Source organism: Rhinolophus sinicus, linkage group LG05, assembly GCF_036562045.2.
Source record: "Rhinolophus sinicus isolate RSC01 linkage group LG05, ASM3656204v1, whole genome shotgun sequence".
Classification (NCBI taxonomy): Eukaryota; Metazoa; Chordata; class Mammalia; order Chiroptera; family Rhinolophidae; genus Rhinolophus; species Rhinolophus sinicus.
The window spans coordinates 113,008,491-113,036,006 of NC_133755.1; the positions used below are offsets into that span (position 1 = coordinate 113,008,491).

The window sequence follows — 27,516 nt, forward strand, 5'->3', positions numbered from 1 at the left end:
TTGTCACTTGTCACCATCTTAGTCCACGAGGCCTCATTTTAAAACACTAATGTCATCTTAAAAGTCACCTAGGTTTGTGTCTCAGCCAGATCATGCTAATTTCTCTTCTCACTATTTCTGTTCCCTTTCACTATATTCTTCCCTAACTCTCCCCGCATGTATGCCTCTCTGTCTTTCAAGAGAAAAGGCAGGTGAAAACTAGCAAGGGCATGATAGTAATTAAAGATGAATGAACCTCAAAAGAGTCAAGCTTGCATGCAGTTAAAAGTATTTAATCACAATGCATTTTTTCCCAACTAGAGCATAGCACAGAGTTAAGCAGCTTGGTAACATGATAGGACATGGTTTTAACAAATGTCTCAGGAAGTGTTACTTTTTCATAAATCACCTCAGTTCCTCAAGAAGTGACTATTATAGTAATTACCCAGAATTAACCTCATGTCCTGGATATACTACGCTGGGCTGGGAATAGTGCGCAGTGGGCAAGGCTGGGTCGTGCTGCTGCAGGGTCAGATCCCGTCCTCATTTGAAATTTTGACATTTTGTTCATTACGGGTTTTCTGCATTAACTTTTATTTTTGAAAAATGCATTAAATTATTGTGTATCTTGAGTACTGAGTAGTTGGCATCCCCTTCAATGTTGTGCCCAAGGGGAAACCCTCATTGGCCTCATCCTAGTCCAGCCCTGAGCACTGAATGCTGGATAGTCATTTTTCATATATAAAGAAAGGGTGGATCCTTCACAATAGGACACAGACTTTTGAGCTTGTTTTTTGTTTTGTGTTTCTTAGTACTGGAAGTGAGTTTATAAAAGTCTTTGTACACTTTTTCCTTTTCCCTATTGTGAAGACCAGCCACATTATCGAGCATCTAATCTCAAACTTTTTGACCCTGGCCCAGTGTAGTGGAACAGAGGCCTCTCTCATTTATTCTCACAATAAAAAAGGAACTTGGCAGCAAAAAATTGAAAGAAGAGAAAATAAAATCAGGAAACTTTTTTGCTAGCAGCTTCCATAAACTGCTTTTATATCGTAAGAGAAGACCCTGACCTTACACATGATTTTCTATTATAAAACTATATCCTACAAATTTAAATATAACCTACTAATCTTATTACATTTACTTTGATAGTGTAATCCAAGTAATTCAAATAGTACAAACACACACACACACACACACACCAGGCAAATGATCACAAATAAATTATTACTCCGCATCAGATTTTGAGGGGATTAGGTATAATTCTGCTCTAGAATAGGCAATTTGATGATGTGCCTTGATGTCCAGTTGTTGAAAATTATAAACCAAGGATATTCATTATGGACTCTCTGCGGCTTAGCCCCACAACCCATAGCAAACTAAACAGATTATGAAGTTTAACCAATAGTAATTCATCTTTAAAAATCACAGATGGCAGCAACTGAAAACCATGAAAAGCTCATGATGAATAACAGATTATTCTTCATAGAGATTATATTCACCTACTACCAGGTGAACATATGCTCAGTGTTTGTCAACATTTGGTAGTAGCCAGAATACTCTTTAAAACACCGACTTAGTCTTTGAGAAAACCTAGTAATGTGCTAATTTACAATTACAAATGCTATATTTCAAAATAAATCACTAGGTATATTACTAGTAAATAGCTCTCAGTCATAGTAGAAATTAAAGTCTAGGAAATTGTTTGTCATTTGTTCACAAAAACCATAGCAACAATTATTAGTATTTTTTTTTCTGATAGCCTGCTGCCCATCAGGAGACCCATATTTGAAAATCGCTCTTTGAAAAGCTCTGTGATCACACCCTCTAGTATGAAGTCCACTGACTCATACAGAAATATAGCCATGATACATTAATTCACTCAATAATTCAACAAAAATGGGTTGAATGCCTCACCATTGTCAGATTTTGTATTAGCTGTTCAGAATAAAAAAATAAATTGCAAGGTTATATAAAATGTACCATTTATGTTTTCAGTATAGGCTAGTGAGGGACAAACATGGGGATGTGTTTGGAGGCAGGAGTTGCTCAAAACTTTTGCAAGTTTTGTTCCCAGTACTGTTTCCCTACTATCAGGAGTGCAGGCCACATGGCTCCTTTGGGGAAAGTAAATAAGGGTCCCCCTCCTCTCTAAGGAACCAGTCCCATGCTGGGGTGCCTGGCTTGATATGTTGAATGAGAAATGGATTTCAGCTCCTACTCTCTCATTGCCCAAGTGCCCCTGCAAGCTACAACCTGCACAGCCATACACAGTCCTATGAGCTCTTCTTTCTCATCCTTCAGGTTTCAGTTCACATGTCTCCTCCCCAGAGAGGCATTCGCTGACCAGCTTATTGAAAACAGTTTCCCTAGCCACTTTCCATCATATTACTCTATTTCTTTCTTTCATGGCACTGATTATCCGAAATCATCTGGTTCATTTATTTGTTTACTTAGATATTGTCTGTCTCCCTACCTCCCCATAGAGCAAAAGCTCCATAAGAGCAGGGTCTATGGATGAACACCAGCCTCCTAATAATGTGCCTCACGTGCAGTAGGTGCTCAATCAATATTTGTCCAGTAAATGAATAAACAAAGGTTATCCAGATAAAGAACGGGGGAAATGCTACACCTTGTAAAGGGAAAAGAGCATGCAAACACAAGAAAACAGAACCTCTTTCAAAATAGCACAGTCACTGTCAGAATACGACAGGAGGAAGGAGAATGTCAAGAAATAAGATTCCAGTAGAAGGTGGAGGTCAGCTCATCAAGTGGTTTGATGACATCCTAGGAGTCCGGCTCCATCAGGAGGGTTACACAGAATTCCTAAAGGACTTTAAGAACAGTGATAGTATCAAATTTGGGTATTAGACTTTTCTGATGACAATGTGATTATATTGGATTATAGAAGGTTGAGACTAGTGGCAGGGAGACCAGTTACGAAAATATTGAAATTTTCTAAGAAAATAAAAAGACTAAACGAAGATCACAATTATAATACAAGGAGATGATAGGGATAATGAGGATATAGAATTGTCTGGTTTTGGTGACTGATTGAACGTGAAGGTTAAGGTAGAAAGAATGATGCACACATAAGATTTTTCCTGCTTCTTGACAAGAGTGACTGTGAAGGATAGTGCCCTGACCGTACTGGCCCCATTGGCACCGCGATCTAGACGATTGATCTAAGTTGTACCACGTGGGATCTGAGGAAGGTGGTTATGATATACCAATTGTCCAATTTTTTCATAAGACTCTACTGACTTCATGAGAAGGCAAAACTGTCTTTTTTAAAAACTTGACTCAGCAGAGTCAGCACGGGCAAGATAAACATCTAGGTCTTCTCTAGAATTATGACTTTTTGAAATGTTCTCTTTTAGATCTCAATCTTACTCATCTTTGAAAAATTAGTATGGTTTTCTCTTATAAACTTGTGAGAGGAAGCAAATCACGATTCTGAACATCTTGGTAGAAAGTGTTTTTGAATAGGGACACCAATTCACTTGATGAAATCATTGTTACATATAGCTGCAGAAAAACATTGCTATTGAAGTCACTACATTACCAACCTGTTCATTTGTATATTATTTACTATCACAAAATGCGATACTTCTGGTCATTATCCTTTGTGTTAATATAATTTCCATCTACCTCTCCAATTACTCTCTCCACAATTCTCAATTCTGCTCTGTGCTCTGGGAGGCTGACCTTTACATACTGTATTAACCAGCTCCTTCTAGCTTCCAGTTTAGCTAGACAGGAGATAATGGAGCATGGGGTATTAATTCCCTCCTGAGCCTTGGATATTTGGCTTCATTCTTCTACTTAGGGCCATAGACGCTGTTAGGCAGCCCTTTCCTATGGATACATTTACTGAGGGTTCTGGTAACTACTCCCTTTCTCCAAGTTAACAGGCAGTAAGAAGTACACATGCCCAACCTCCCACCCCTACACCAATTGCTAGGGCTCTATGGAACTGCAGTGTCCCACCCATATTAGCTTCGCTACACTCCTCCCACACATCTATAACAATATCACATTAGCCCATCTGAGTCATCTGAGTTTTTGCTGTAACCCTGAACAGATCACACAGTATGTAATTTTCAGGGCTCAGAATCACTTCCCTTCTTTCCATCCAACACAGAACTTTAATATGCATCATGATTTCCCCTAAGCCAGATTTGGAGATTGGGATAATAGGACAAATCCAAAAAGAGAGGAGACACAGATAGCAGTGGGTGAGAGAGGGTCAATGAAGAGTTGAGGAAAAACGAAGAATGACAAGTTTACAGCCACATATACAAACTGCTACAGCGGGGAGCAGGAACAAGAACAAATGTGAAACTGGAGAAAGAAGAGAGGGAAGCAGAGTAGTGTTCCTCCTCTTCCTCAGACCAGACAAAGGAGTCTCATCGGTCCCCACCTTCAGGCTAGACAGGACGCAAGACCCTTGCCTTGGATCCCAGGACAACAATCCTGAAGCCTAGCTCTCTACCTTATTCATTTTGCACTGCAGGTTCTTTAGAGCTAGAAAACTTCTGGATGATAAAGGAGAAAGACCAGTACTGAAAGCTGAGTGGGAATATTCAGGAGAGAAAAAAATGGATGACTACTGATAGAGGACCAAATATGAAATCATATCTAAAATTTGTGTAGAAAACTAATCTCTATGCAACTCAATCATGCCAATAATTTTCATTGGTAGAAAATATATGTATATTTTTTGACACATGTGTTATTTCAAAGCTATCCCTCAGGGCTCAGTACGGTAGTTCAGAGTAAGTGATCTAGAGCCAGACTGTCTGGTTTGACTCCCGTTCTGCCCCACTACTCACTTGGGCAAGTTTCTTACTCTCTCTCTTCTTCAGTTTCCTCCTCTGTAAAAAAAGGGATAATAATAAAATATCTATTCTCAGGGCCATTGTCAGAATCACATAAATTATTATATGTACAGCGCTAAGTATTCAACAAATGTTAGATACTAATATTAGTAATAATGCCAAATTAGAACTCATTTGCCAATTTGTATCTTTTCCCAACAATGAGAATAAATTCTTCAGAGAAAATAGGCAGGGAAGTACATCTACTGGTGCAATGAAAAATATCATTTCATTCTTAAAACTTGAAAATGTTGTTTATCTTGTGGGCATGGATGAGTAGTTTCTATCCACAATAAAATGTCTTTTCTGTGTTTTCATATTTCCTAAGTTGTTCAAAATACTTTCCAAATACTCTCAGATTGAGCAGATGAAATATTTTTTAAACAATAGAAAGAAGATATTATTCTTTCTTTTTGACATTGTTTATAAAGAATCAACCAGGTGAATAAATGTACCTAGTGATTTTCATGAAGAACGGGAACCAGAGAAATTTGTCACATAAATGTGTGGCCTTGGGCATTTTCTTCCAAGTGTCCCCTCACCTTCCCTCAGTCTAACCCAAGGAGATCTTTCTCTATTCCCAACCAGATTCATCACACCTAATTATCAGAAGCTCCATCTAGTTAACACTTGTGTATTATCACAGGAAACTCTCTTCCTCAGAAAAGAAGCTAAATTAAGGGATTTCATTAGGGAAGCCAGAAAGCAGGGAGGATATTTTGAGCCAGGTAGGTTTTGAGGTCCCTGCACCACAGTGTGAGGTGCCCTCCCGCATGCGCAGGTAGGTGTGTGGGGTGCATTTGTCACACAGAACACGAGGGGAAGAGCTGGAAGCATGAATCAGATTTCCTGAGACTATTCAAGCAAGTTGAAGACAACCCACAAAAGTATAAATATACCTCATTTTACTCAGTAAACATAGAGTGCTAGGCAAAAGTTATATTTTAAGTTTCTATTATATATTGTGGTTTTACGCTTATACATTATGGGAGCTCACAATATAAAAAACTATGTCATTTTTAAAAGAATTTTGTTAGGATACTATAAAGCTCATTTGTCCCTTGGGAAAATATGTTTCATAAATAAGATTTGTTTAAAATAATATTGACATGAAATAAGCAGCGAATTAGCTTAAGCACATAAATCGCTGATATTTATGCATTTGCATGCATTTATTTACTCAGAAAAATAAACTCTCCCTCTTTAAAATGACAATAGAATTTATTGCCATTGTGTCCAAAGGTCTTTAAAAAGCTTTAAACATAAGCATGCATGAAATTTCACTATATACTTTTACAATTGTTAACATTTATCTAATAATTATTTTATCCACTTTTGGAACAACTTTAAAGCGAATGCAAAAAATAAAAAGTCACAGCAATAAAAAAACGCCAAAACTCCAGACTTAATTTTGTATTGATCCTGACTGTTGTTAATCTAAGAAAAAGAAATGTGCACACCCTTCTGTTGTGGAAAGGACATTTGGTTTCACAAGTAAACAGAAGTTCATCCAGTCACATGAAGCTAAAAATCCAGGCAGATTAATATAGTCAACCCAAGATTTTCATCACAGTTGGAACTTAAGATTTTTATCCTTTTAAACAGAGACAAAACATTAAAGATGAGTGTTACACAAAATTAAATCTACACAGATGAGAACCATACTATCTGCCCTTTTGTTCAAATTTCTATAAAACGGGTCATGTGAATCTGAAATCACACTATAAAAAATTGGTTTTGGCCAAGTTAAGTTCTTTTGTGAAAGACTCACACTACCCTCCAGCCCTACTGGAGCTAATGCAAGCTATTTATTTTGATACACTCTGCTGAACTCAGACAAGATTTTTATGGCATTTTGAGAAATTACTAAAGTTAAACTTTTTACACAATTGTTTAACATAGTCCAAACTTTAATCCCATTCCCACTTTGAAATCCAACCTGCTATTTACTTTATTATTCCTGTTATCACTGCCCCCACTGACTATTTGAGAACAAACACAGCTTTCTTTGGATCTCTATGCATTCTAATTCATTGCCAACGTTTAGAAGCCTTCTCTCTTTCTCAAAGAGAGATCTGCAAAAAATCCACATAACAACAACAAACTATAAAAATAGTATTTTTTCCTCAAACTAGTTTTTGCTCATGAAGAAATTATAAAATAGAAGACACATTTATAATACCTGGAAAGGCTGTTCTGTTCAAAACCTTCAAAACACATTACTAGGACTGACAGCAGCAAGATAAGACACTTTTCCGTTCCTATACAAACTCCCCAAGTTTCTGGAGGCTGAGATTCCTTTTCCCCTCCACAGAAAAACAGGAGCACGCCTCATACCACAGCCAGGTGCCTCTTGGCCACTTCCAATCAAGAATTCTGAAGTACCAGGAAAGTCACAATAAGCTGGTCATTTTCAAAGGTTGTCCCCGTCCACACTCAGTAAAACCTGCAGCCGAAAGCTGAAAGATTGTCGAGTTCTTACAGCCCTTGTCAGATTAGTCAAGGCTCTACAAATGTCCAAACCCAGCTTCCAAGATGCTCTTCGCAGTAACACTTAGAAATGAGTTTACTGCCAAGTAAGCCTATTAACAAATGAAATGAGCATGGACTAGAGAAACTAACATTGCTTAAATCAAAACAGATCTTGCCTTCCTTACCTTCATACTAGGAAGCATGGTAGCTTTTGTTTTTGTTTTTGTTTTTTTATAAGGGGGTACTGAAGTTTGTTCAATAGCAGCAGGCCCTGCTCAGCCCCTACTCCACAGGGAATTAACCGTCACATTCCAGTCCTGTCATCAGAACAATGAAAGGTGAATGTTGTGCAAAACAGCTTGGGACCACTAACTGATGATGTCATTCCTCCCTTATATGGTTCATTATTGTGCAGATTTACTTTGGTCTGTGAAAAGGGGCGGAGCTGCACAGGGCTGGAAGGGAAGGCAGCTCTTAGGCAAAGCAAATGAACAGGAATTGTACTCTATACTGAGGAAAATGCACTGGGGAGGGGGATGATGGTGGGGAGGTAGCATGACATAAAGAAAAGATACGCACAAAATGTCAAATGGGCTTCACTCCTGATTTTTCAAGCTAGCTGAACTCTTTACAGTTGTATCAGCACACACTGGAATTTAAATCGGGAGCCTCCTAGTGCCTATGTGTGATTCAGCCAATAGGAGAGGATTCACGTTTCAGCCAAAGAGCTGGTTAATTTACGTGAACTAAATGAAAACACTACATTGTGGGCTAGAGAATGCCAAGTACCCTTTAGTTGAAGGATCATTGTGTCTTTTAAAAAAATGTTTTTACCTAAGTTTGTTTCTTTCCTAAAAGTGTTTTGAAATGACAAAAAAAGTGGCGTTCACGCAAACAAAGCGGGTGAGTACATTCAGGCAAATTTCAAGGAGAGTCTATAACATCATTCACACAAATGTTCTCAAAATCTTCTTTCACCTTCAAACTAGTTTTCTCCTTTCTTTCCTTTTTTACTTGTTTCCTTCCTCCCTTCTTTTCTGAATGGGTCTGTGAGTGAGTGATAATTCAGTCAAAAAGCCATTAGGTAACTTAAAAGTTTCAGTATAATTTTTGCTAACCCATATGCATATTACTTATGTTAAGAAATTCCATTTTAATTACAGAATAAACGCATAATAAGTTAGTCAAATTAACTTTAAAGTTCACATAATTAAACATTTGGAGAGCATTCTTAAGTCCTCAAATATCTTTCATATTGTATAAATATAAATACAAGCCATTATGTTACAGCAGAGAAGAAAATATGAAGGAACAATAAGCTAGAGATAATTGTTTTCCTACATACATCCCTAACGTTCAGTCATGGTTTTTTGCTTTCAGAACATGTCTATCTTCTTAATAGCATGAACTTAGTATAATGATTAGTGCATGTTTCAAGGTTGCAATTCTGTGTTTTGACTGAGTTATGTTGGTAAAAATTACATGTAAGCAACATTCACAGTTAAGGTAAAATTACAGATACTGAACCAATTAGTTGTTGGTTTTGGTTTCTTGGGTTTTTTGGGGTTTTTTTGTCAGCTATTTTATATGGATGGGAGAACTGAAATTGAAGAAGAAACTGCTGCCACCACCTGTTGTGTGCACAGCCGCACTAGTGGGGCGGAAAGGGGCTTCCTGGCCCCCTGATAGACCCAAGGTAGAATCTTGGCTTGGCATCTACTGGGTAGATGACCCAGAGGATATTTTATAATTCCTTTGGCTTCACTTTACTTAGCTATATATGGATTTTAACCTGCACTGTTATAAAAATTAAATAAGATAGTATGAGTTAAGGCCACAAACTCTAACACATACCGTAGTGGGGCCACAATAAATAATTATTATGCACAATTCTTTCATTTTGATGATGATAGGCACTTGGCAACAATATACATCTGTGGTCTAATTTTGACAGAGAATATAAATTCATGTTAAAAAAGAGAATGTTGGGGGCGCTCAGGATTGATTTTATAGTCAGGTGTCATCTTGCGTGCAATCTGCTTCTGGTGATTTACGCTTGAGTTATAGTCCCACAGAGGCACTGATTATGTTCAAAACCATCTCAAATCAATATTTAAAGACAAATGATAATACCAAGAGGAAATGTTTTATCACCTTTGAAACATCTTTAAAACAAATACCATAAATGTTCATCACAGATGTGTTTTTCCTTCCCTGCATAAGACCACTAAACAGTTACATTCCAAATGAATTTAAGCCCTACTATTAAGACTCACTTAAAAATAGCTGTAAGCATAATTAATTAAGATTCCTTGGGTAACTGACATTACTTTTTAGGAGACTCTTGAAACCTAGAGAAATGTTAAAATGAGTGAGAACCCTCCTTAGAGTCACAGTAACTAGAAATGTCCCACTATTAGACCCTGAAGGGCAGAGACCACATCTTTGTGTTTTTCTGTCTTCAGGAAGTATCTTCTATTCATTCTTTATATTTTTTTAATTTCAGCCTTTCTGAAGTATAATTGACAAATAAAGTTGTAAGTCATTTAATGTGTACACTGTGGTGATTTTGATATACATTGTGAAAGCATTCCCCCCATCTAGTAAATTAACACATCTATCATCTCACGTATTTTTTTCAGTGAGAACATTTAAGTTCTATTCTCTTAGTATATTTCAATTATACAACAGTTTTGTCAATTATAGTCACCATGTTTCACATTATATCCTCTGACCTTACTCATCTTATAGCTAAAAGTTTGTATCCTTTTATCAACTGCTCCCTATTTCCCACACCCCCTAGCCACTGGCAACAACTTTTCTGCTCTCTGTTTCTATTAGTTTGACCTTTTTTCTTTTTTTTTTTTTTTGATACCATGCAGTATTTCCCTTTTTCTGTCTGGTTTGTCTCTCTTAGCGTAATGCCCCAAGGTCCATCCATGCTGTCACAAATTACAAATTCCCTTCTTTCTCATGGCTGAATAATATCCCATAGTATATATATACTACATATTTTTTATCCATGAATGGACACTTAAATTGTTTCCATTTCTTGGCTATTGTGAATAATGCTGTAATGAACATGAGAGTGCAGTTATCTCTTTGATATCCTGTTTTCATTTCCTTGAATATATTCCCAGAAATGGGTTTGATGAATCATATGGTAGTACTATTTTTAATTTTTTGAGGGGCCTCCATACTGTTTTCCATAGAGGCTGAACCAATTTATATTCCCACCAATAATGCACAAGTGTTCCCTTCACTCCACATCACTGCCAAGAATTATTATCTCTTGTCATTTTTTTACTATAACCATTCTAACAGGTGTGAGGTGATATCTCATTGTAGTTTTGATTTGCATTTCCCTGATTATTATTGTATTCACTCATTCTTAACTGGCTCCCACCAAGGACCAGACACTGTGTTAGGTCCTGGGGATATGGTGTGAACAAGACGGAAGGACAAGGTCCTTATCCTGGTGGAACTCACATTTTAGTGATAAGTGCCCTGGTTAATAGTAAGTAGCAAGGATGTTTTTCATAGAAGATGACTGAGGACAGGGGACCTGTTCTATAAAGGCTTTCCCTACGGTGGTAACATCTGAATGTGAAGGATCAGAGAAATCAACCATGTAAAGAGCAGAGGCAGGGGTGGCAAGTGCAAAGGCCCCAAAATGGGAATAAGTTTGGGAGGTTCCATGCACAAAAAAATGAGTGTGACCAAAGCATGGAGAGCAAAAGAAGGAAGGTACAAGGTCCACTGGAATAACTCGTAGGGGTAGTTAGTTCACATTGGATGTGTCCTTATCAGGAGTAGATGCTCTGACAAAATACAAGGACTTCAACGTGCACTAGAAGGTTTTCTAATTAGCGTAAGGAATATTAGAAATCATTTTTTTTATTGGTGAAATGAGTGATTCAAGACATGTGGCACCTCTATCCGTGTATAAATGAGATGTAAGAACCTGGTGAGCCCCGCAGCCGGGTGTCCTGAGGAGTGTTGTTCTAGACCGAACCCTCCATTTGGTTCTTTGATCCCCAAATTTAGCAGAGAATTCTATCACTCAATTTAACCAGAAAATCAGCTGATCCTGCAGCTAGAATGTTGCCTCATCTGCCTGATTGAACTTTTCATGCTGGGAACTCGTCAACATATCTAAAGGACAGGGGACTGAAACCTCACCAAGCTTACAAGTACTGCTTACTAACAACTGTATGTGTGCAAAATTCAGTTGGAGACTTGTTTTCATCATGACGTACCATTTGTCATGAGTTCTCGATATCTTCCAATAAGGTCTGGCAATTGGAAAAAAACACAAGTTGACTTGACCCAATTTGCCACACCATTGTAAGGAGTTGGATTTTATTCTGAAGACTCTGATTACATGATTTAATGTTTAGAGAATATACTTGGGAGCAGGGAGGAGAAGAGTGGAAACAAGCTGACTAAAGAAAGCTTTTGTCATAGCCCAGACAAGCCATGTGATGGTAGCTTGGATAAGACTTTATCTTGGACTAGGGCAGTGGTAATGGTGCTGGAGAAAAATGGACAAATGCCAGATATAATTTGGAAGCAGAATCAATACAATTTATTGGTGGCTACATTTGGAAGGTTGAGAGAAAGAGAAGGATCAAGGATGATTTTAGTTTGAGTAGTTAGATGGGAATAATGTCAATTGAGATAAGCACAACTGGGAGGAACAGATTTGGAAGAAGTAACCAAGAGTTCTGTTTTAGACACATTCATTTGAGAAACCTACGAAACATCCAAACAGGCTGGTCAAGTATGGACTTTCATTCAATTACCACTTACTCAATGAATTAAATAAACATTTTCCTTTAAAAGTATCAGTAATTTTCTTTTCTATGAATGACATGCAACCAAATGGAGGCTCTCCTCTCAAACTTTTTAGCATGTGTTAACTGAAATGTTTACTCCAATGTAACATAATGCACGTGGAAAGTATTATTGTGATGACAGGTCACCAGGCCAAGTCCTAAGTCCATTGTGGGTGGGGATCTTCTAAGACAATCATAACTTCTTACAGCGTTGGATCCTAGAGACAAGCTGTTGTCATCCTAAAAACATCTGGTTGCCACTGAGCATCATGACCTGAACAAGTGGCTCTTAGAATCAAGTCTTCTCACAACTGCCCCTTATTCAAATTGATCAGGAAAAGAAGAGATAAAGAGGACATGTTTCCTGAACATTTCTGAGAAAGATCTAGTTTAGCATATGGCAAGTGGGAAGTTTCTCAATGTGTGGGCGACCGCTGGTCTTGCCAATTCAATGTGCTTTCATCTCAGGAGACATTTTTTGCAGCAGAGGAGTTTTGTACTCTAAAGCTGTGAGAAGTGGATGCACTGGCAGGGTTGGGGGGAGCTGGAGTGGGCAGGCAAGAAGAAGAAAGTCATAGGAAATGCTATAAACATTGCATTTGCGTTTCTTACGTGGGGCAGAAGAATGTTCTTCCAGGATCTTTCCCTGGAGGCTTGGTAATGGTAGATTAAGTCTGGGCAGTAGTTCTTCACACAATTATGCCTCCTTCCTTGGGAGACATAGACTCCAAAACTTCTCAAATGTTACAGATTCCAGAAGTCAGAGAAATCTGTAAGCATTGGAAAGCTGAGCAAATCAGAAAGTATTGGAGGGAAGGATGGTGGGTGTAGATGAGTGGATAAATTAAGAACAATTCCATGATTAGAATACAAGATTTGGTGACATTTTAATAAATGACAAATATAGGTAGACCAAAACACTCCTCTCTTCTACTAGTACACTGGATGTGGAACAGTCATAGTCCACCATTCCCAGTTTCCTTCACACTTCAGATCATACACATGTACTTCCTTAAGCATTTAAGAATAAAATAAATAAAAGTAATTCTCAGTAAACTCCTATAGGATATCAGGAGCTACACAAAAAATATAAAGAAAATCCTTAAGGCACAGCATTTCTGAATTTAAGAGGAATGAGTTAAGATTAAATAAAGTTGACCTCTAGTTTGTTTACAGTTGAAGCTCACATTTCAGCCCCTGAATATTATTTGAATAGTTTCTTGGCTAAGAATTCACATCCAAGAGCTGAACATGTTATGCATTGAGCATGAAAGACCCAACCTTTGATTAATCTTTTCTGTTCAAACTTTTCACCACCATGAAGTACTTTCCAAACACAAGCATTCTTGGAAAAAGAGTGCATATTCAGTCAAGGAGCCAGAAAGGAGCAACCTCCAAACACTGAAAACACCACTTTCCCAAGTTCCAACTCCCTCTCTGGAGTCCAGAATTTGTAATGCTAATATGAGTACCTTCTTCCATCCTGAAAAAAAGAAAGAAAAAAAAAAATCAAAGTAATGGAGTTATTCTCTTTGGTGCTAAGAGACACATTTTCCCAGCATTTTCTTTTTCTTAACTGTTTCTTGGTTTAGGAATTTGTGCAAAAACAACATTTGCCTGTTATTTATTGTGATGACAAATGGCTGCAAATTTAGGGTAGCATCCCCAAGCTTTTTCATTTCAGAAAAAAAATCTCACTTACTAATTTTCAACACCTGATTTTGTTCATGATGCTGAAACAAAACATCAGCTCAATTAAAAACTTAATTCAACTAGTTGGAATTTGGAAACCAAAAAATCCCAATTATTAATTGCTGTTGGAAATTTTCACTTTTAATCCAGTTGCTTTTGCAACCTGAATTCAGTTGTTTTCTCTGGAACTTATACATTTCACTAATGCTTCAATTAATTTTTTAAAAAATCTATAGGAGACTTTGGTTTTATATTTTCTGACATACAGAATGCCTGTCAGAATTACCAATTGTCTGGCATTACAATTGCCTGGATCATGACTGTATTGATAGACCAGAAAGAATAAAAAAATAATTTGTCCCTATAAAGTACTAGTTATTCACTGTATTCCACTTGGGTAGACACTGAAACCATTGACTGAACATTGCCTGTTAAAGTACCATTATAGCTGGACTGTTTGTTATTTCCTAATGATTTTCATTGTGTGTTTCTTAAAACTTCCCATCTGTTCTAGTTCCTGAGGGCTCTCTCATTAACAGTAAAAATAAGCATAAATTTTTATTTGCTGTATATGCTGTATCAATCACAACCAACTTTTTTATCTAAAAAGTATAAGGTAAATCTGCACTAGACTTTCTAAATAAGTGAATTTGTACCTGGAGTCCACTTAATAATACACAATAATTTCTGTTAAAAAGTACATGCATTTAAACCCCTCAGATGATCCTCCGAAGGTCACAAAACATTTGTAAGCACATTGTCAGCACTCTGGAACCAGTCGCAAAACCACATTGTGTCTCTTTAGCATACATATGGATTATTTTACCAATGTGTGCAAGAAATACAAATATCTTCATTTTTCTGTATCTTGTATAATTTCCATAATGGGCTCCCCATTCCACTTTATCTTAGTTAATTCTGAGTAATATCAGCCAAGTCAGGTTACCCTTAGTAAATTTAAAGACTCTTGAGTCAAGAGTGAGTCCCCTGAGTTAATTCTAGGGCTTCAGGACCCCAGTTCTAGAGTTGGGACTAAGTCCTGGGATCACCAGGAAGGTGGATGGGAGTTCACCGAGCCTTCACATGGTCTCCTCTGGGAGATAGGCTGCCATCTCTGGTCTCGGTTGTCAATACGCTCAGGTTACTGGTCCAAGTGGGTCACATTCCTGTCCTCATGTCCAGCCCTGTCTCATCTATTCCCCTGGCCTTTCAGGGACCGGGGTAAAGTCTAAATATCCTTTAAGGGTTGCAGGATGCTGAAGTTTTATCAAGCTCTCTCCAAGCAGACATATCAGATGCTAATCTTTACTCTATTTCTCCTGAATTATCAAAGGGAGAACCACAAGTTTTGCCATGCTCTTTGCTATGGACTGAATTGTGTCCTCCCCAAATTCATGTCAAAGCCCTAGCCCCTAGTGTGATTGTATTTGGAGATACAGGTTTTAGGGGGTAATAAAGGTTAAATGAAGCCATAAGGGGAAGCTCCTAATCCAATAGAATTAGAGGCCTTATAAGAAGAGGACTTATAAAGTCTCTCTCTCTCTCTCTCTCTCTCTCTCTCTCTCTCTCTCTGTCTCATGCACATGCACAGAGGAAAAGCCACGTGAGAACACAGCAAGAAGGTGGCCATCAGCAAGCCAGGAAGAGAGGCCTCACCACAACCCAACCACTCTGGCTCCTGATCTTGGACTTTCAGCTTCCAGAACCTTGAGAAATAGATGGCTGTTGTTTAAGCCACTTGGTCTATTTTGTTATGACAGCCCAAGCAGACTAAGCCTAGTTATGTCTAGGACTCCACCTAGTTATTTCTTTACTCTCAAATTCTCCATAGCACTTCTACCTGGGTTTATATTGCTCTTTACCTTTCCTCTCCCCACCTCCCAACTCCCCAAATAGCTCAGAACAGAGGCTCTTGTTTTGCACTCCCTCCTCTCATGACATAGACCTCTCTTACTTTCTTGCTTCTCTCTCAGCGAAACGTCTAAACAGGAAAGAAGATGGGTAATTACATATTCTTTCTAAAGCTATACCTAGATCCTTGTTTCTGAAAGCCAAAAGACATGATATTGACTTATTTTCTCTCCTTCAGCTGTGACAACTTTTCCTTGAGGCAGTGGTTGCTCTTGGCTGGCTGCTCAAATAAAGATATGTCACAGAGCAAATGAAAATGTCAATATATAATTATATAAGAATTCAATTACAGTGGAATTACTTAGTTTCTAAGGTTGTAAGGGACAGAGTCACCCAAGTTACCTAAGATGATAGGAGTGCTTAGAAAGAGTACCCCAGAGTAAATTAATGCGGAAAACTGTATTTCCAGCCATAGAGGCCCAGGGAGAACTGGGGTATTGTGCATCATTGTATAGCATACACCTGCCATTCTAGTTACCCAACAGCAATGTTCATAATCCAATGTTTGTCAGCCCCTCAGAAACAGGTGGTCCATTGAAACTCCAGTCTTGTGATGTGGTTATTCTTCACTCTTAGAATTTCTATGTCTCTTCTGGCTTTTTCCTTGGCTTCTGTTTTCTTTACTTCTTTCTATTTCATATGCCCCAAGAGAGTGTCTCCATGTTAGTCAGTCACCATCGAACAGAGCATCCTGTTTGGCAGGGTCTTTACACCAGGTTGCCTCACAGGCCTCAGTCTAGGCTATCAAAGGTTGCAAACTAGTCACATTAGAGACTAAATAGCCAAGAGATGAGTTTTGTTCACTGCACATTGTTTGGTAAATTTGAGTCAGCGTTGAAAAGCTGGAAGATTTTACTAAAGTCAGAGTTCTGTCTTTTCCTGAAAAATCAGAATTGGTACCACTAGGCCCACAATCTAAAATTTTGTCAATCAAACCTGAGCTGAATTGTGACTTTCGCTGGTAGTCACAGCTTGCTCCCTCTAGCCTAGCAATGTGTGCTAAACACCTGGACAGCTTCATTCATTTACTGTCAGGTTCTGGAAGCATTTGAGTTTAAGATCCCTGTGAACTTTGTCTAGGATAGTTGTCGACTTCTGGTCTAACTGGTTGTGATCAGCATTTACAGACTCATATGACAGAAAGAATGACAATTATGTGAAAGGAGCTTTCTCTATTTCTCTCAGAAGATGCCTTTTCAGTGAATCAGATGCTAAGAGTTTCGGGAACTATCTGATAATTTCCTGCAACTTTTCTGAAAGAAAACGATTCAATGACTGGTTCAGATATAGAGAGACTGACAACCTGACCACCTCCCAGTACTGGGTTCTCACTCTTTACCTCTCGTATTTGAATTCCAAATACCATCCTCCATTCTCACCTCTCCAGGACTTTTCCAGAATAAGTGGTATCAAATACCAAGACTGAAGCATTTTTACATATTAAAATTTTAAACGGTAAAGTATGTTTCTTGCCCATTGTCTCTCAAGCTCTCCTTTTTAATGCTTTTCCTTTCTTGTGGTCAGTTTTCTTTTATTATTACCCACCCCCCCATATTAGAGTCCTTTCTGGTTCAAGTTCTGTTGTTGTTGTCCTTCAAGTCCAAATGCATCGAATCTAATTAACTAAAACTCTCAGTTAGCCAGCTTAAGTCCTAAGATCTGGAAAACATCTCCACCATCCTTATCCACAATAAAATACAACTATAACTGACATTTAGATGTAAATATAATCTAATAGCCTCTGAGGTTGTACTGGTAGCAGGTAGCAGCACCACAAGATCCTGAATCAGCAAATATGACTTAACTGGATTTTGTGATATATTAAAAAAAATTTAAGGAAAGTAGAATACATTTGAGAAAGAGTTTCCATAACAGTAAAAGTAAATTAATTCATATCATAACCTTTGATTAATCAGAAATTTTTGTTGGTCAGATAGCCTGTTGTCCTAGGCATTGTCTTTTAGTTATATGACTAAAGACCCTGAAGAGTCTTAGATCAGAGGCTGCTAATTCAATGACCCTGAGAATGAGGGCACTATGACGCTTAGGGAAAAGATCACATCCACCCAAGACTCAGCATTTTTGTACTGGTGAAATGAACCTCAAGACAGTTTTTAATGGGCTCATTCATATTTAATCCACTGAGTGACTAGTTAAGGGTGAGTGACATGTTCCTAGTTCTACAGTGATGATAGTAAGTATATTAATATCCTGGGTCTTGTAAGAGGATCAGTTCTCCTTTGACTCTGAATTTCCAACCCTGGGAAGCTGTCATTGAGCCACTGATTACTTGATCCCTTTAAGTAAGACGTAACATCACTTTTTACATCAACCCCACCTCCCCCCTCCCCCAACACAAACCTCCAAGCTGTGTGATGGGGTAAAACCATCACCCAGCCTCCTGCATTTCAATCACATTTTCCAGAAGGAAGTGGGATTTGGATACTGCAAGGGTGAGAGGATTTGGAAGATACAGGTTGATCCTACTGTTCTTACAGAAAATTAACTATAAAACGCATTCCTTCTGTGACTGAATTTCTGAATTCAAATGCTTCTCCTTTCTTAAAAACTTTATTCCCAGCAATTTTCTTGGTCCGTGAGGTATTGATAGTAAGTGGCATATCTCATGACCAAGTTAAGGTCCATGAACTTGAATTCTGAACCTGCAAGAGAACAGATGTGCAGTCCAAGAAGTTGTGCAACTTTACAAGTCATCCTTTCTTCCTCCATGCATTGGAGAAATGAGGCGTTCATATTCATCAGAAGGTAAGAACGTGGAAGTAGAAACGTTTCTCTTTTTACTATGAGAAACTCAGTTCCAACATCGATTCTCTCAATTAACTGTTGGCGAGTGACCTTGATGGAAGGAATGTAACCTGTCCACTTTCTCACCTCCTAAATAGGGATGGTAATTATATATTATACAGTTTTGTAAGGATTAACCAAGACGTCTATGTGTCCAGCATACTGGGGAAGTCAATAAAAGCTAACTGTTACTGAACAGCATCCAGCAGAGCACTAACACACAGAAAGGGCTCCATTGTTTTCTGCTGATATGCCCCACCTATTGATTACTTTCTGCTTGATAAGACTTGATCATTTACACATCAGCAGCAATCTTTCTCTACAAAGTGATTCTCCAACCTACCAGTGAGAAAAGTAAAATTTATTACCATATTTTAGAGATAAGGCATCCAAATCCAAGAAACTTCAGGAAATTATGCCAGGGAACCAGATGTGAATCTTTTTTTATAAAGGGAGCCAAGAATATTTCTCAAGTTTCAAAAATTTGCTCTGACTCGTTGCTCCCCACATGTAGTAATGCAGCCTGTCCCACAGGCCTCCGGGCCAATGCCCAATCCCCTCTACATTGACCTCAGTGAACAATACCAAAGTGGGGTTTGACAGCTTCCCCTCCATTCAAGCTCCTGCTCCTGCATTTTCGGCTTCACAACTTCTGAGATTTCTCTTGAGATGCTGATTTGTACTTTAAAAAGAAAAAAAGAACTTATACTTGGAAGGCTTGCTGCAATATTATATGATGATGTAATTATTTATGCAGTCCCAGCTGAGCCTATAGAATCCAAACGCTTTAAAATCTACATCTACAGTTATAGATTTAGACAGCACTCCCCCACATCATTTACACACACACACACGCAAATATTTCCTTAAGTTCCAGACCATTTTCTGATGTAACTGTGCTCTCTCTATTCTGACGTTCTTGAAGCTGCCTTAGTGCAGCTTAAGATTAAAATCACAAGTCATGCAGTTCAGACAAGGAATAAAGTATAAACTCTAAAGGTGATCTCATGTGCTTAGAATTATGCCTTTAAAGATCAAGTTGGCTTAAAATGTGGACCAAATATGGGTAAAGGGAGCTTCCTTGACCCAATCTTAATACAATGATGGATATTTTCATTTTGATTATTAACAATGCCAGTGAAGCAGATGCAATTTTTCATGCTATTTCCTCTATTAATTTTGGGATACGACTATTTGTAAAAATAAATATGCAGTAAGTGATGGTAGTAAATCATGATCACAGTCTGTTGACTTAGAATAAAGGACGCCCAGAACACCATATTGCCCATTTTAGGTACTTAATTTGTAGAATTTTTATACAAGATGAATTTAACAACTCGTGAAAAGTGAAAAACAATTTCTGTTTCTAGAGTTTCCACATTTGCGTGGTGTAGGTCAGTGGCTATCATAAGGAGGAAGCTTGGAGGGAGGCTGTATTTAGCCCTCCCATAACTATCAGGAGGCTCCCATCATAACCACCCCAAACAGAACGCGACGAACACCGTATGCTAGTCAAACTCAACTCCAAAACAAGTCCCCAGGCTGTTTCATCCACGGATGATGTTTTAAAGCTTCTCCTATCTTGACAGTCTAGAGTCACTGGTCCTAATGTCTCTGTGTTTATATCCTCACAAAATCCACCATTCTGCCTTTTAAGATTTTGTGTCATAGTTTGGACATAAGAGCATGGAGGTGCGGAGACACACACACACACACACACACACACACAAAGGAAACATAAGACAAGCCATTTTGCACAAGGGACTTATTTGCATAAAAGTGCTAGACCAGTGGCCTGCATTGTGATCTGAGTTGAGCTACATAATTTTTCTGGTCTCAATTTCTCTACCTGTAGAATGAGGGACTTGATAGAGCTGATCTCAGAAGTCCTTTGCAATGTTCAGAGCCTCGGATTTCTGTTTTCATCAAATATCTGAATCTCTGAATAGCTGAATTGCTTATCAACACCAGCTGTTGATCTTGTATACCTGGGTTATTTTTTGTTATCTTGAGTAATTTTTCTGGAGGAAGTAAGAAGCCCTTATAGAGCAGGATCATTATAGAGAATAAAGCCTAGATGTTACTGGCTCTGAACCCCTCCCCCCATCATCTCACCACCAGCAGATGAATTGCTGTCTGTTGTGGAGACACCCTGTAGAGTCACACACCCAGTGGGAGAAGCTGGGTGATTATAAGAATCAAATCACTTAGGCTTATCTCAAGTCACTTTCTTCCTTTCCTCAGGCTCACAGTAGAAACAAAGGTAAATGTTTCTAAAAGAAAGAGAACCATGTGATTTCACTGATATGTGGTATATAAACCAAAAGCAACAAAAGAACAAGACAAACAAATGAGAAACAGAAACTCAGAGACACAGACAATGGTTTGGTGGTTGCCAGAGGGTAAAGGGGGTGGGGGGGTGGGGGGTGGGAGATGAGGGTAAGGGGGATCGAATATATGGTGATGGAAGGAGAACTGACTCTGGGTGATGAACACACAATGGGATTTATAGATGATGTAATACAGAATTGTACACCTGAAATCTATGTAATTTTACTAACAATTGTCACCTCAATAAATTTAATATATAAAAAAAAAAGAAAAGTTCTTGGATCTCTCTCTCTCTCTCTCTCTCTCTCTCTCTCTCTCTCTCTCTCCCTCCCTCCCTCCCTCTTTCCTCACATGAGGGACTTTTCTGGAGAAAGGGAAAGGAGTATAAAACAAAGAAGCAAACAAAGGACTTGGTACAGTCTACACGAGATCTCCCACTAGTGCTGGGAAATGCTGGTGTTTTTATTAGCTTCAGCTCAGCTTCTCCTACAGGTGCTGCGGCCATGTGGCACCCAAGCAGGAACCCCTCAGAGCATCTGGGTCCTGGCTGAGCCCTGAAGGACTAGGTATCAGGCCACAGTCTGAGGTCCTTAGTCTGAGGGGAGGGGCTACCCAGTGACTTGGCCCACCGGAAAGCAAGACTCGGGGTCAGCAAACTGCCACCCTGATAAGTAGATCTAATTATGACCGCTTACTTCAAAAGGAGGATTTAACCCAAAGCAGATTTAAGAGGGCAGTTTCCAAAGGGCAGCAAGAATCCCAGAGCTGACCCTTGAGAAAATCCTCCAGGCTTCACTGCCCCAGGAATGCTGCAGGCCAATCTCAGTGGATGCCTCAGATCGCAGAGAAATTCGGAGATGCCAACTTAGGTTACCGAGTCCTAGCGGCAGTGTTTAATTTAGCATAACAAGTGTGTCAGGGTACGCCACAGTGGCGTGGGCAGTCAGGGGACTGATCTGAGGAAAAACATTGACAGTAAAAGATATAAAGCACTAGAGTATAACCTGTTGAGTCAAAAATACAATTTCAAAACCTTCAAGTGTTTGATATTTAAGTGAGAGTCAAAGGTCTCTTAGTGAATTCTTATCTAAAACATGAAAGTTTGGTGATATATCCCAGTTGTGCTGGTCAAAGTACCAAAAGCACCTTGAGATAATTTTTTATTTGAATTTTACTTTGAGTTAAAAACCTTCTACACAGCACTTCACTTAGGAGATATGGTGGTTGTAGTTGTCTTAGTAAAATTAACTCCAAAAAGGGGCAAGGGATGGGAATTGTAGAGCTGAGCAACATGAAGTTAGTAAATAGACACATCTGGGATCGGCTCACTGAATAATTGATGTAAAAGTGCTCTGTGAACTATAAAGCTCTCCATCATGTGTTATCATTTCAATTACCATACACAAAAATTAGGAAAACAGGCTGGCTAAGTACAGTCTCCATCCACACACTTCATTTAAACCAACAACTCTGTAAGTGAACTAGTGCCACCTCAGGCATTTATCTCAGGTGCTAAATTACAGAAAAGACAGACATATCTGCTTATACATGAAATAATTTACAGAGTGATCAGAAAACAAACGCAGGTGTTCTTTCAAATTATTTGATTTCAGAGATTTTAAAAAGTCAATAATCAAACAAGTTGCTACTCTTTAACCTGAAACCTTCCAGCGCAAGACACCTAACTGGAGGTCTGTTGTAGAAATACATCATATATAGTGTCATTAGGACTTTGTTTGCAATAACTGTGCTTGAGGTTGGAAAGTTCCCAGAGGTTGAGGAAGTGGCGTTTATTTTCAACGGTTATCAAAAATGTCAAGTTAGACCATCTATTTATTCAAACGTGGAGCTGATAAACCTCAGCTTGTAGAAGCAGGAGACATGCTTAAAGAAACCATAAATTGAGGGTTTTATACATAAGACTCCAGCCATTGTTATCTTTTCCACTTCTGCTTCCCCAGGGATGTGCCAAGTCGTATAAGTAAATGTTACCAAAAATTTTTTAAAATTTAATACAAACTTGTTCTGTTTCATGTTTTTATTTGCTCTCTTATTGTGATAGTTTTTTTTCTGGGAAGTGAACTAAACAGTGAAAAGCAGATCTCTTTTTGGTAACTAAATAGATAATAAAGCTGGGATTGGGAAAGCTGTCCCTGAGTGGCTCTTAATGTGCAAGTCCCAAACACAGAAGCAGACATGCTTGGTTACTCAAAGCATCGGGACTCAATGGCATTGGTTTCAAAGACTGTGACATTCACAGACATAACCATTCAGCTGAAGGAAGGAAAAGGAGAGAACAAGCAAAAAAGAGATGTTGAAAAAACTGCATAGTATAGAAGAGTTAATTACAGAGCTTGTCAATTTGGAGTCTCTGCTTCAAACGTGGTGATCATTGGTCTGAGAAAACCGCCTAAAAGGATAGCTAAGCAAGGCTCAACACACTGAGGTTTTGTTTGGTTTTGGTTTTGGTTTTTGACACTGAGTCTTAAGAGTTTTCAACCCTTAGAAAGTTAAGCAGGTAGTTCTAGTCATTAATATTCAGATTTTAAATATTATTAGTATTAAGATTTTCTATACTAGTATTAAGAATGAATAGGATTCATTTAAAATTGTTACGTTTAAGAATTTGCCGTCCTGGATTTCAATCCCAAAGATTATCCGAAACAGAACGCATTTAGTAGCGAGGCTTTTCAAATATAGGTGCTTCATTGATCAAGTTCATATATAAGCTCCCTGGGTTTCTTTCCAGCTTTATAGTTTTATGGCTTTCAACATCCTAGTGGGAATGTGGAGTCCTACTTATATACACCTCCCCAAACGTTCACATTAATAATTCCAATAAAAGTCTGTCTCACTCTCTATGGTCACACACCATTCAGAAACTGGAATTAGACTCTGGACACCGTCTGTGGTATTACTGGAACAAGCCTACCCCTGACAAGGGGCCAGAGACGAGGGCTGCTGGCCTCCTGACGTGACGGGCGGCGTGTGTGCACATTACCTCTCCCGCTCCTGCTCCAGCAGGTTGGTGAAGTCGTCACTCTTATTCATGTAGTCAGTGTGTTTATGCTTCTCGTTCTCTAGCTCGTACACGGTGCGCCTGTGACACTTCTCCGCCAGCAGCAGTTGCTCTAGCATGCGCCGGTAGGTTTCTTTCTGTTTTTCCTCAAGTCTGTCCAGCTGAGTAAGCAAATATGGGAAAGAGCTTAATGTTTTATTTTATTTGCATATGACTCTAAATAATTTGTTTACATTGGTCTATGTGATTTATTCCCTGAAGGGGAGAACATCGAGCCTGGTATTCTATGCCATTTCCCCCCTTCCATCACTTTCTCTAGGCCACTTGGCTTTATAAACTAGCCAAGAACAAGGCTACAGTAATGTCTGGTCTTCTGGCCCCTTTTCTGTGAACATAGTATGGCTTCTAAACTTTCAGGAGAACAAACTCTTTCACTGTTTTCATGAGATGATACAAAGCCCTCTACTCAGAAAGAAAGAGGATAACATTCCCCTTCATCTTAGAACAACTAAGAGCTCAGCACGTACACGCTCCACACTCCTCCCCTAGGAAGTAATTATCATCATCACAAGTTTTTTCAATGTTTGCAGTTAAATGTATTTCTAGGAAAAGTATACAAAGGAAAGGACCCATAGTCCTCTTTTTCAAGAGATGCTAATATAGGGAGAATTTCAAAACTAGTAGAGAGCACATATCTCAGTTTAAAAGAGGTCTCATCAAATTACTGCAGGGCTTTGTAACTATTTTCTGGACAGGCTATATGATCTTGAAGGGGTCATGCCTTAGTCATCTTTTTAGTCCCTAGGACCCAGCACAGTGCCTGGATCAAAGTAAATGTTCATTAAACGTTTGTTAAATGGGATCAAATTTTACAATATTAATAGTTCCCTTTCCTACTCTCCTTTTCAAACCCTAGTACAGGGTTTCTCAACTCAGCACCACTGATATTTATGCCAAATAATTCTTTATTTGGGGGAGGGGGGCTGTCCTGTGCACTGGAGGATATTTAGCAGCATCCCTGGCCTCTGCCCCCAGCTAGTACCACCACTAGCTGTAACAAAACAATCCCCAGACATTGACAAAAGTCCACTACTGGGAAAAATTGCTGACCCTCCCCGAGTTGAGAACCACTGCTCTAAATATGTTGAAACAGGCATATTTAAGATCCATTCTCAATCCCACAACCAACTCCCTAAAACCCGATGGAGTAGCGCCACAGGGTATAAGCCTCAGAGCTGCTTCCCCTGGATTTTCCATGTTTGTCCTTTAATCATAAGGAGGATCCAAGATTCCCTGCACAGTTGCATAGTTTCATTGTGCATGGGTCATTTCTGGGGCCCAAAATAGAAGAGATACTGCCCCCATATTTCTGAGTTCTTCTGCCTGCATTTCCACTTCCTTTGCCTAAGGGCAGGTGACCAGACAGACTGATGGAGAAGCCCAGATGGCTGATAATATCCGAGATCATCAGAGACTGGCAAATTATACTTTTATGGGTTCTGGTAAATTTCTGTCACCTTAAAGGGACAGTCTACACAAGAGATTTTCTCATTGGTATAGCTACGTATTACAAAATATTCTCCCCCAAGAACTCTCCCGTCCTCCTACAAATGTGATTTTCACCATATTTTATAGAATTTGTCAAGCATCACTGAAACGCCATCATCCTCATCATCCTGCTCCTCATCATGAGAAATGTAGAAGGAACAACTCTTTCCCCTTTTTGACTTTTTATGATAAAGTAGTACTCTCCGTCCTTTTCAAAATATTTGGAAGAGCATCTTTTGCCTGTTTCTTCATAATCTCCCCCACTCCTCCCTAAGAAAAAGGGGTGACTTATTTGAAGGGATAGGGAACTGGAAATAAGCAGTTCAACCTTTTCATTTCTTATTTTTTACTCTGCCTGCCGTAATATGGTACATTGTGCTCTGTAGGCCCAATCTCTCTCTCAAGTGTGTTCTCCAAAGTCTAGGAGGGAAAGCATAGAAAAGCCTGGTGAGGTCGTTTATCTACTTATACCAATAATAAAGTTAATATTTTAAGTCATCTGTTAGATTCCTGCAGTATCCTTCAATCCATTCAAAGAACTCTGGAGGGGGAGATGGGAGTATTATTCATTGGATGGTTGCCTGAAATATCCAGTGAGATAAACACTGTAGGGGCATCTGGAAAAAACCAGCACGCATTGACATTAAGTGATCTGGGGCAGCCTGGGCAGGAAGTAGGCCTTCGCCTTCACACATTCTGTCCATGTGTCTTTGACATTGGTCGTTTACCGCAGCTACACTCCTGGGGCTTGGCCACTTCAGTAGTTGCTGGGGTCTCTGTGGGCAGTGTTCACCTCACCTGCACTAACCACTTGACCCCAGCACTGATTACATAATCAGGAAGACAGTCTTTTGGTCTCTAACCCATAGGAAGGATGCTGAGACCTTGGTGCGTGCACTGCGTTTTTCACACAGAACTACAGACCCAGACTTTAAACTGCAGAGGTAGTAAATTCCTCTGTAGCAGTATAGCATTACTGTAGTGTATGAGGATCTAGCTTTGAATTTTAAACTCTGGATGTAAGAACTAACATACGTAGCAATAGATCAGCTGTGCCAGACCCTGTTTCTCATTATTTTGTTTGGAACGGCGTTGAACTCCTAGGAGAGAACTTACGTGGACTAACCTCTTGGATCTATGTGGCTTGTCTACAATGAAGACCACCTCCCATAACTATGGGCTGTGTAGATTCTTTAATCATATACACTATGTCCATAGCTTTTGGTTTTCAGGATATAAAGTGTGGCTCAACCATAGAGGAATAGTACCTTTGACTAATGAGTAGTGAAAGTGAAATGGACACTTATTACTTTGGAAATATAGTTCCTACTTGGATGGAGGTGGAAATAAAATTGAATGAGGTCATCATAGTGCCAAAGGCCAAAATTTACAAAGAAAAAAGTGTACCTGGAAGTCTTATTCTAGTGAATCAAAGTGGTGAAGAAGCTCAAGGACTTTTGATGGGGAGAAATTTCAGTATGTTTTAGACAAAATGATCATAGTTCAGGACATGATTTTCACTCTGTTATCAGCAGAAAGCTAGCTGGAGAAGTATGAAGGAATTTAGTAAGAGAGAAATCTACTTAAAAGGAAACATGAGGTCTTAAAAACCAAACTAGATTTACACAAAAGGGAAATGGATCTAAGTGCTCTTAAAGACAGAGCTGTAAAAAGAGAGAAAATTTAGTCATTGTTGAATCAAAATGAGGGATCAGACAGGAGAGCACAGAAAACAGAACAATGTGACTTTCCCCACAAAGAGGGTGTTGGGATCCAGGAAATGTTTGAGGAGCATGCTTAAAACTGCAGCTAGCCCTTCCATGAGATCAATTGAGGGCCCTTCTCTTGAAGACTGCAGCAGTATCCAAAGTGGTTACATAACATATAGACAGATTTAAAAATTAAAATGTGAGAAGATTAGGGTAGAATGTTTGAAGTATTATTAGGTGTGTTTTCAATGTCAGCTATTTAGATGGGCCCTGAGTAAACATGCTCAAGAAACTTGGAGATGTCAAGTTTAGAGGAAAGATGAGACAAAAGG

At 38.9% G+C, this 27,516-nt stretch overlaps 1 protein-coding gene across 5 annotated transcripts in view; it reads right to left on the bottom strand.

Annotated features, from left to right (window-relative positions):
• The window catches only part of FILIP1 (filamin A interacting protein 1), a 231,487-nt gene that overhangs the window by 31,332 nt on the left and 172,639 nt on the right, over positions 1–27,516 (bottom strand). For all 5 annotated transcript variants that reach the window (XM_074333213.1, XM_074333214.1, XM_019729604.2 and 2 more), the window contains one exon: positions 23,910–24,088. In XM_074333213.1, coding sequence (XP_074189314.1) covers positions 23,910–24,088 — 179 coding nt within the window. The remainder of the gene's footprint in view (positions 1–23,909; positions 24,089–27,516) is intronic.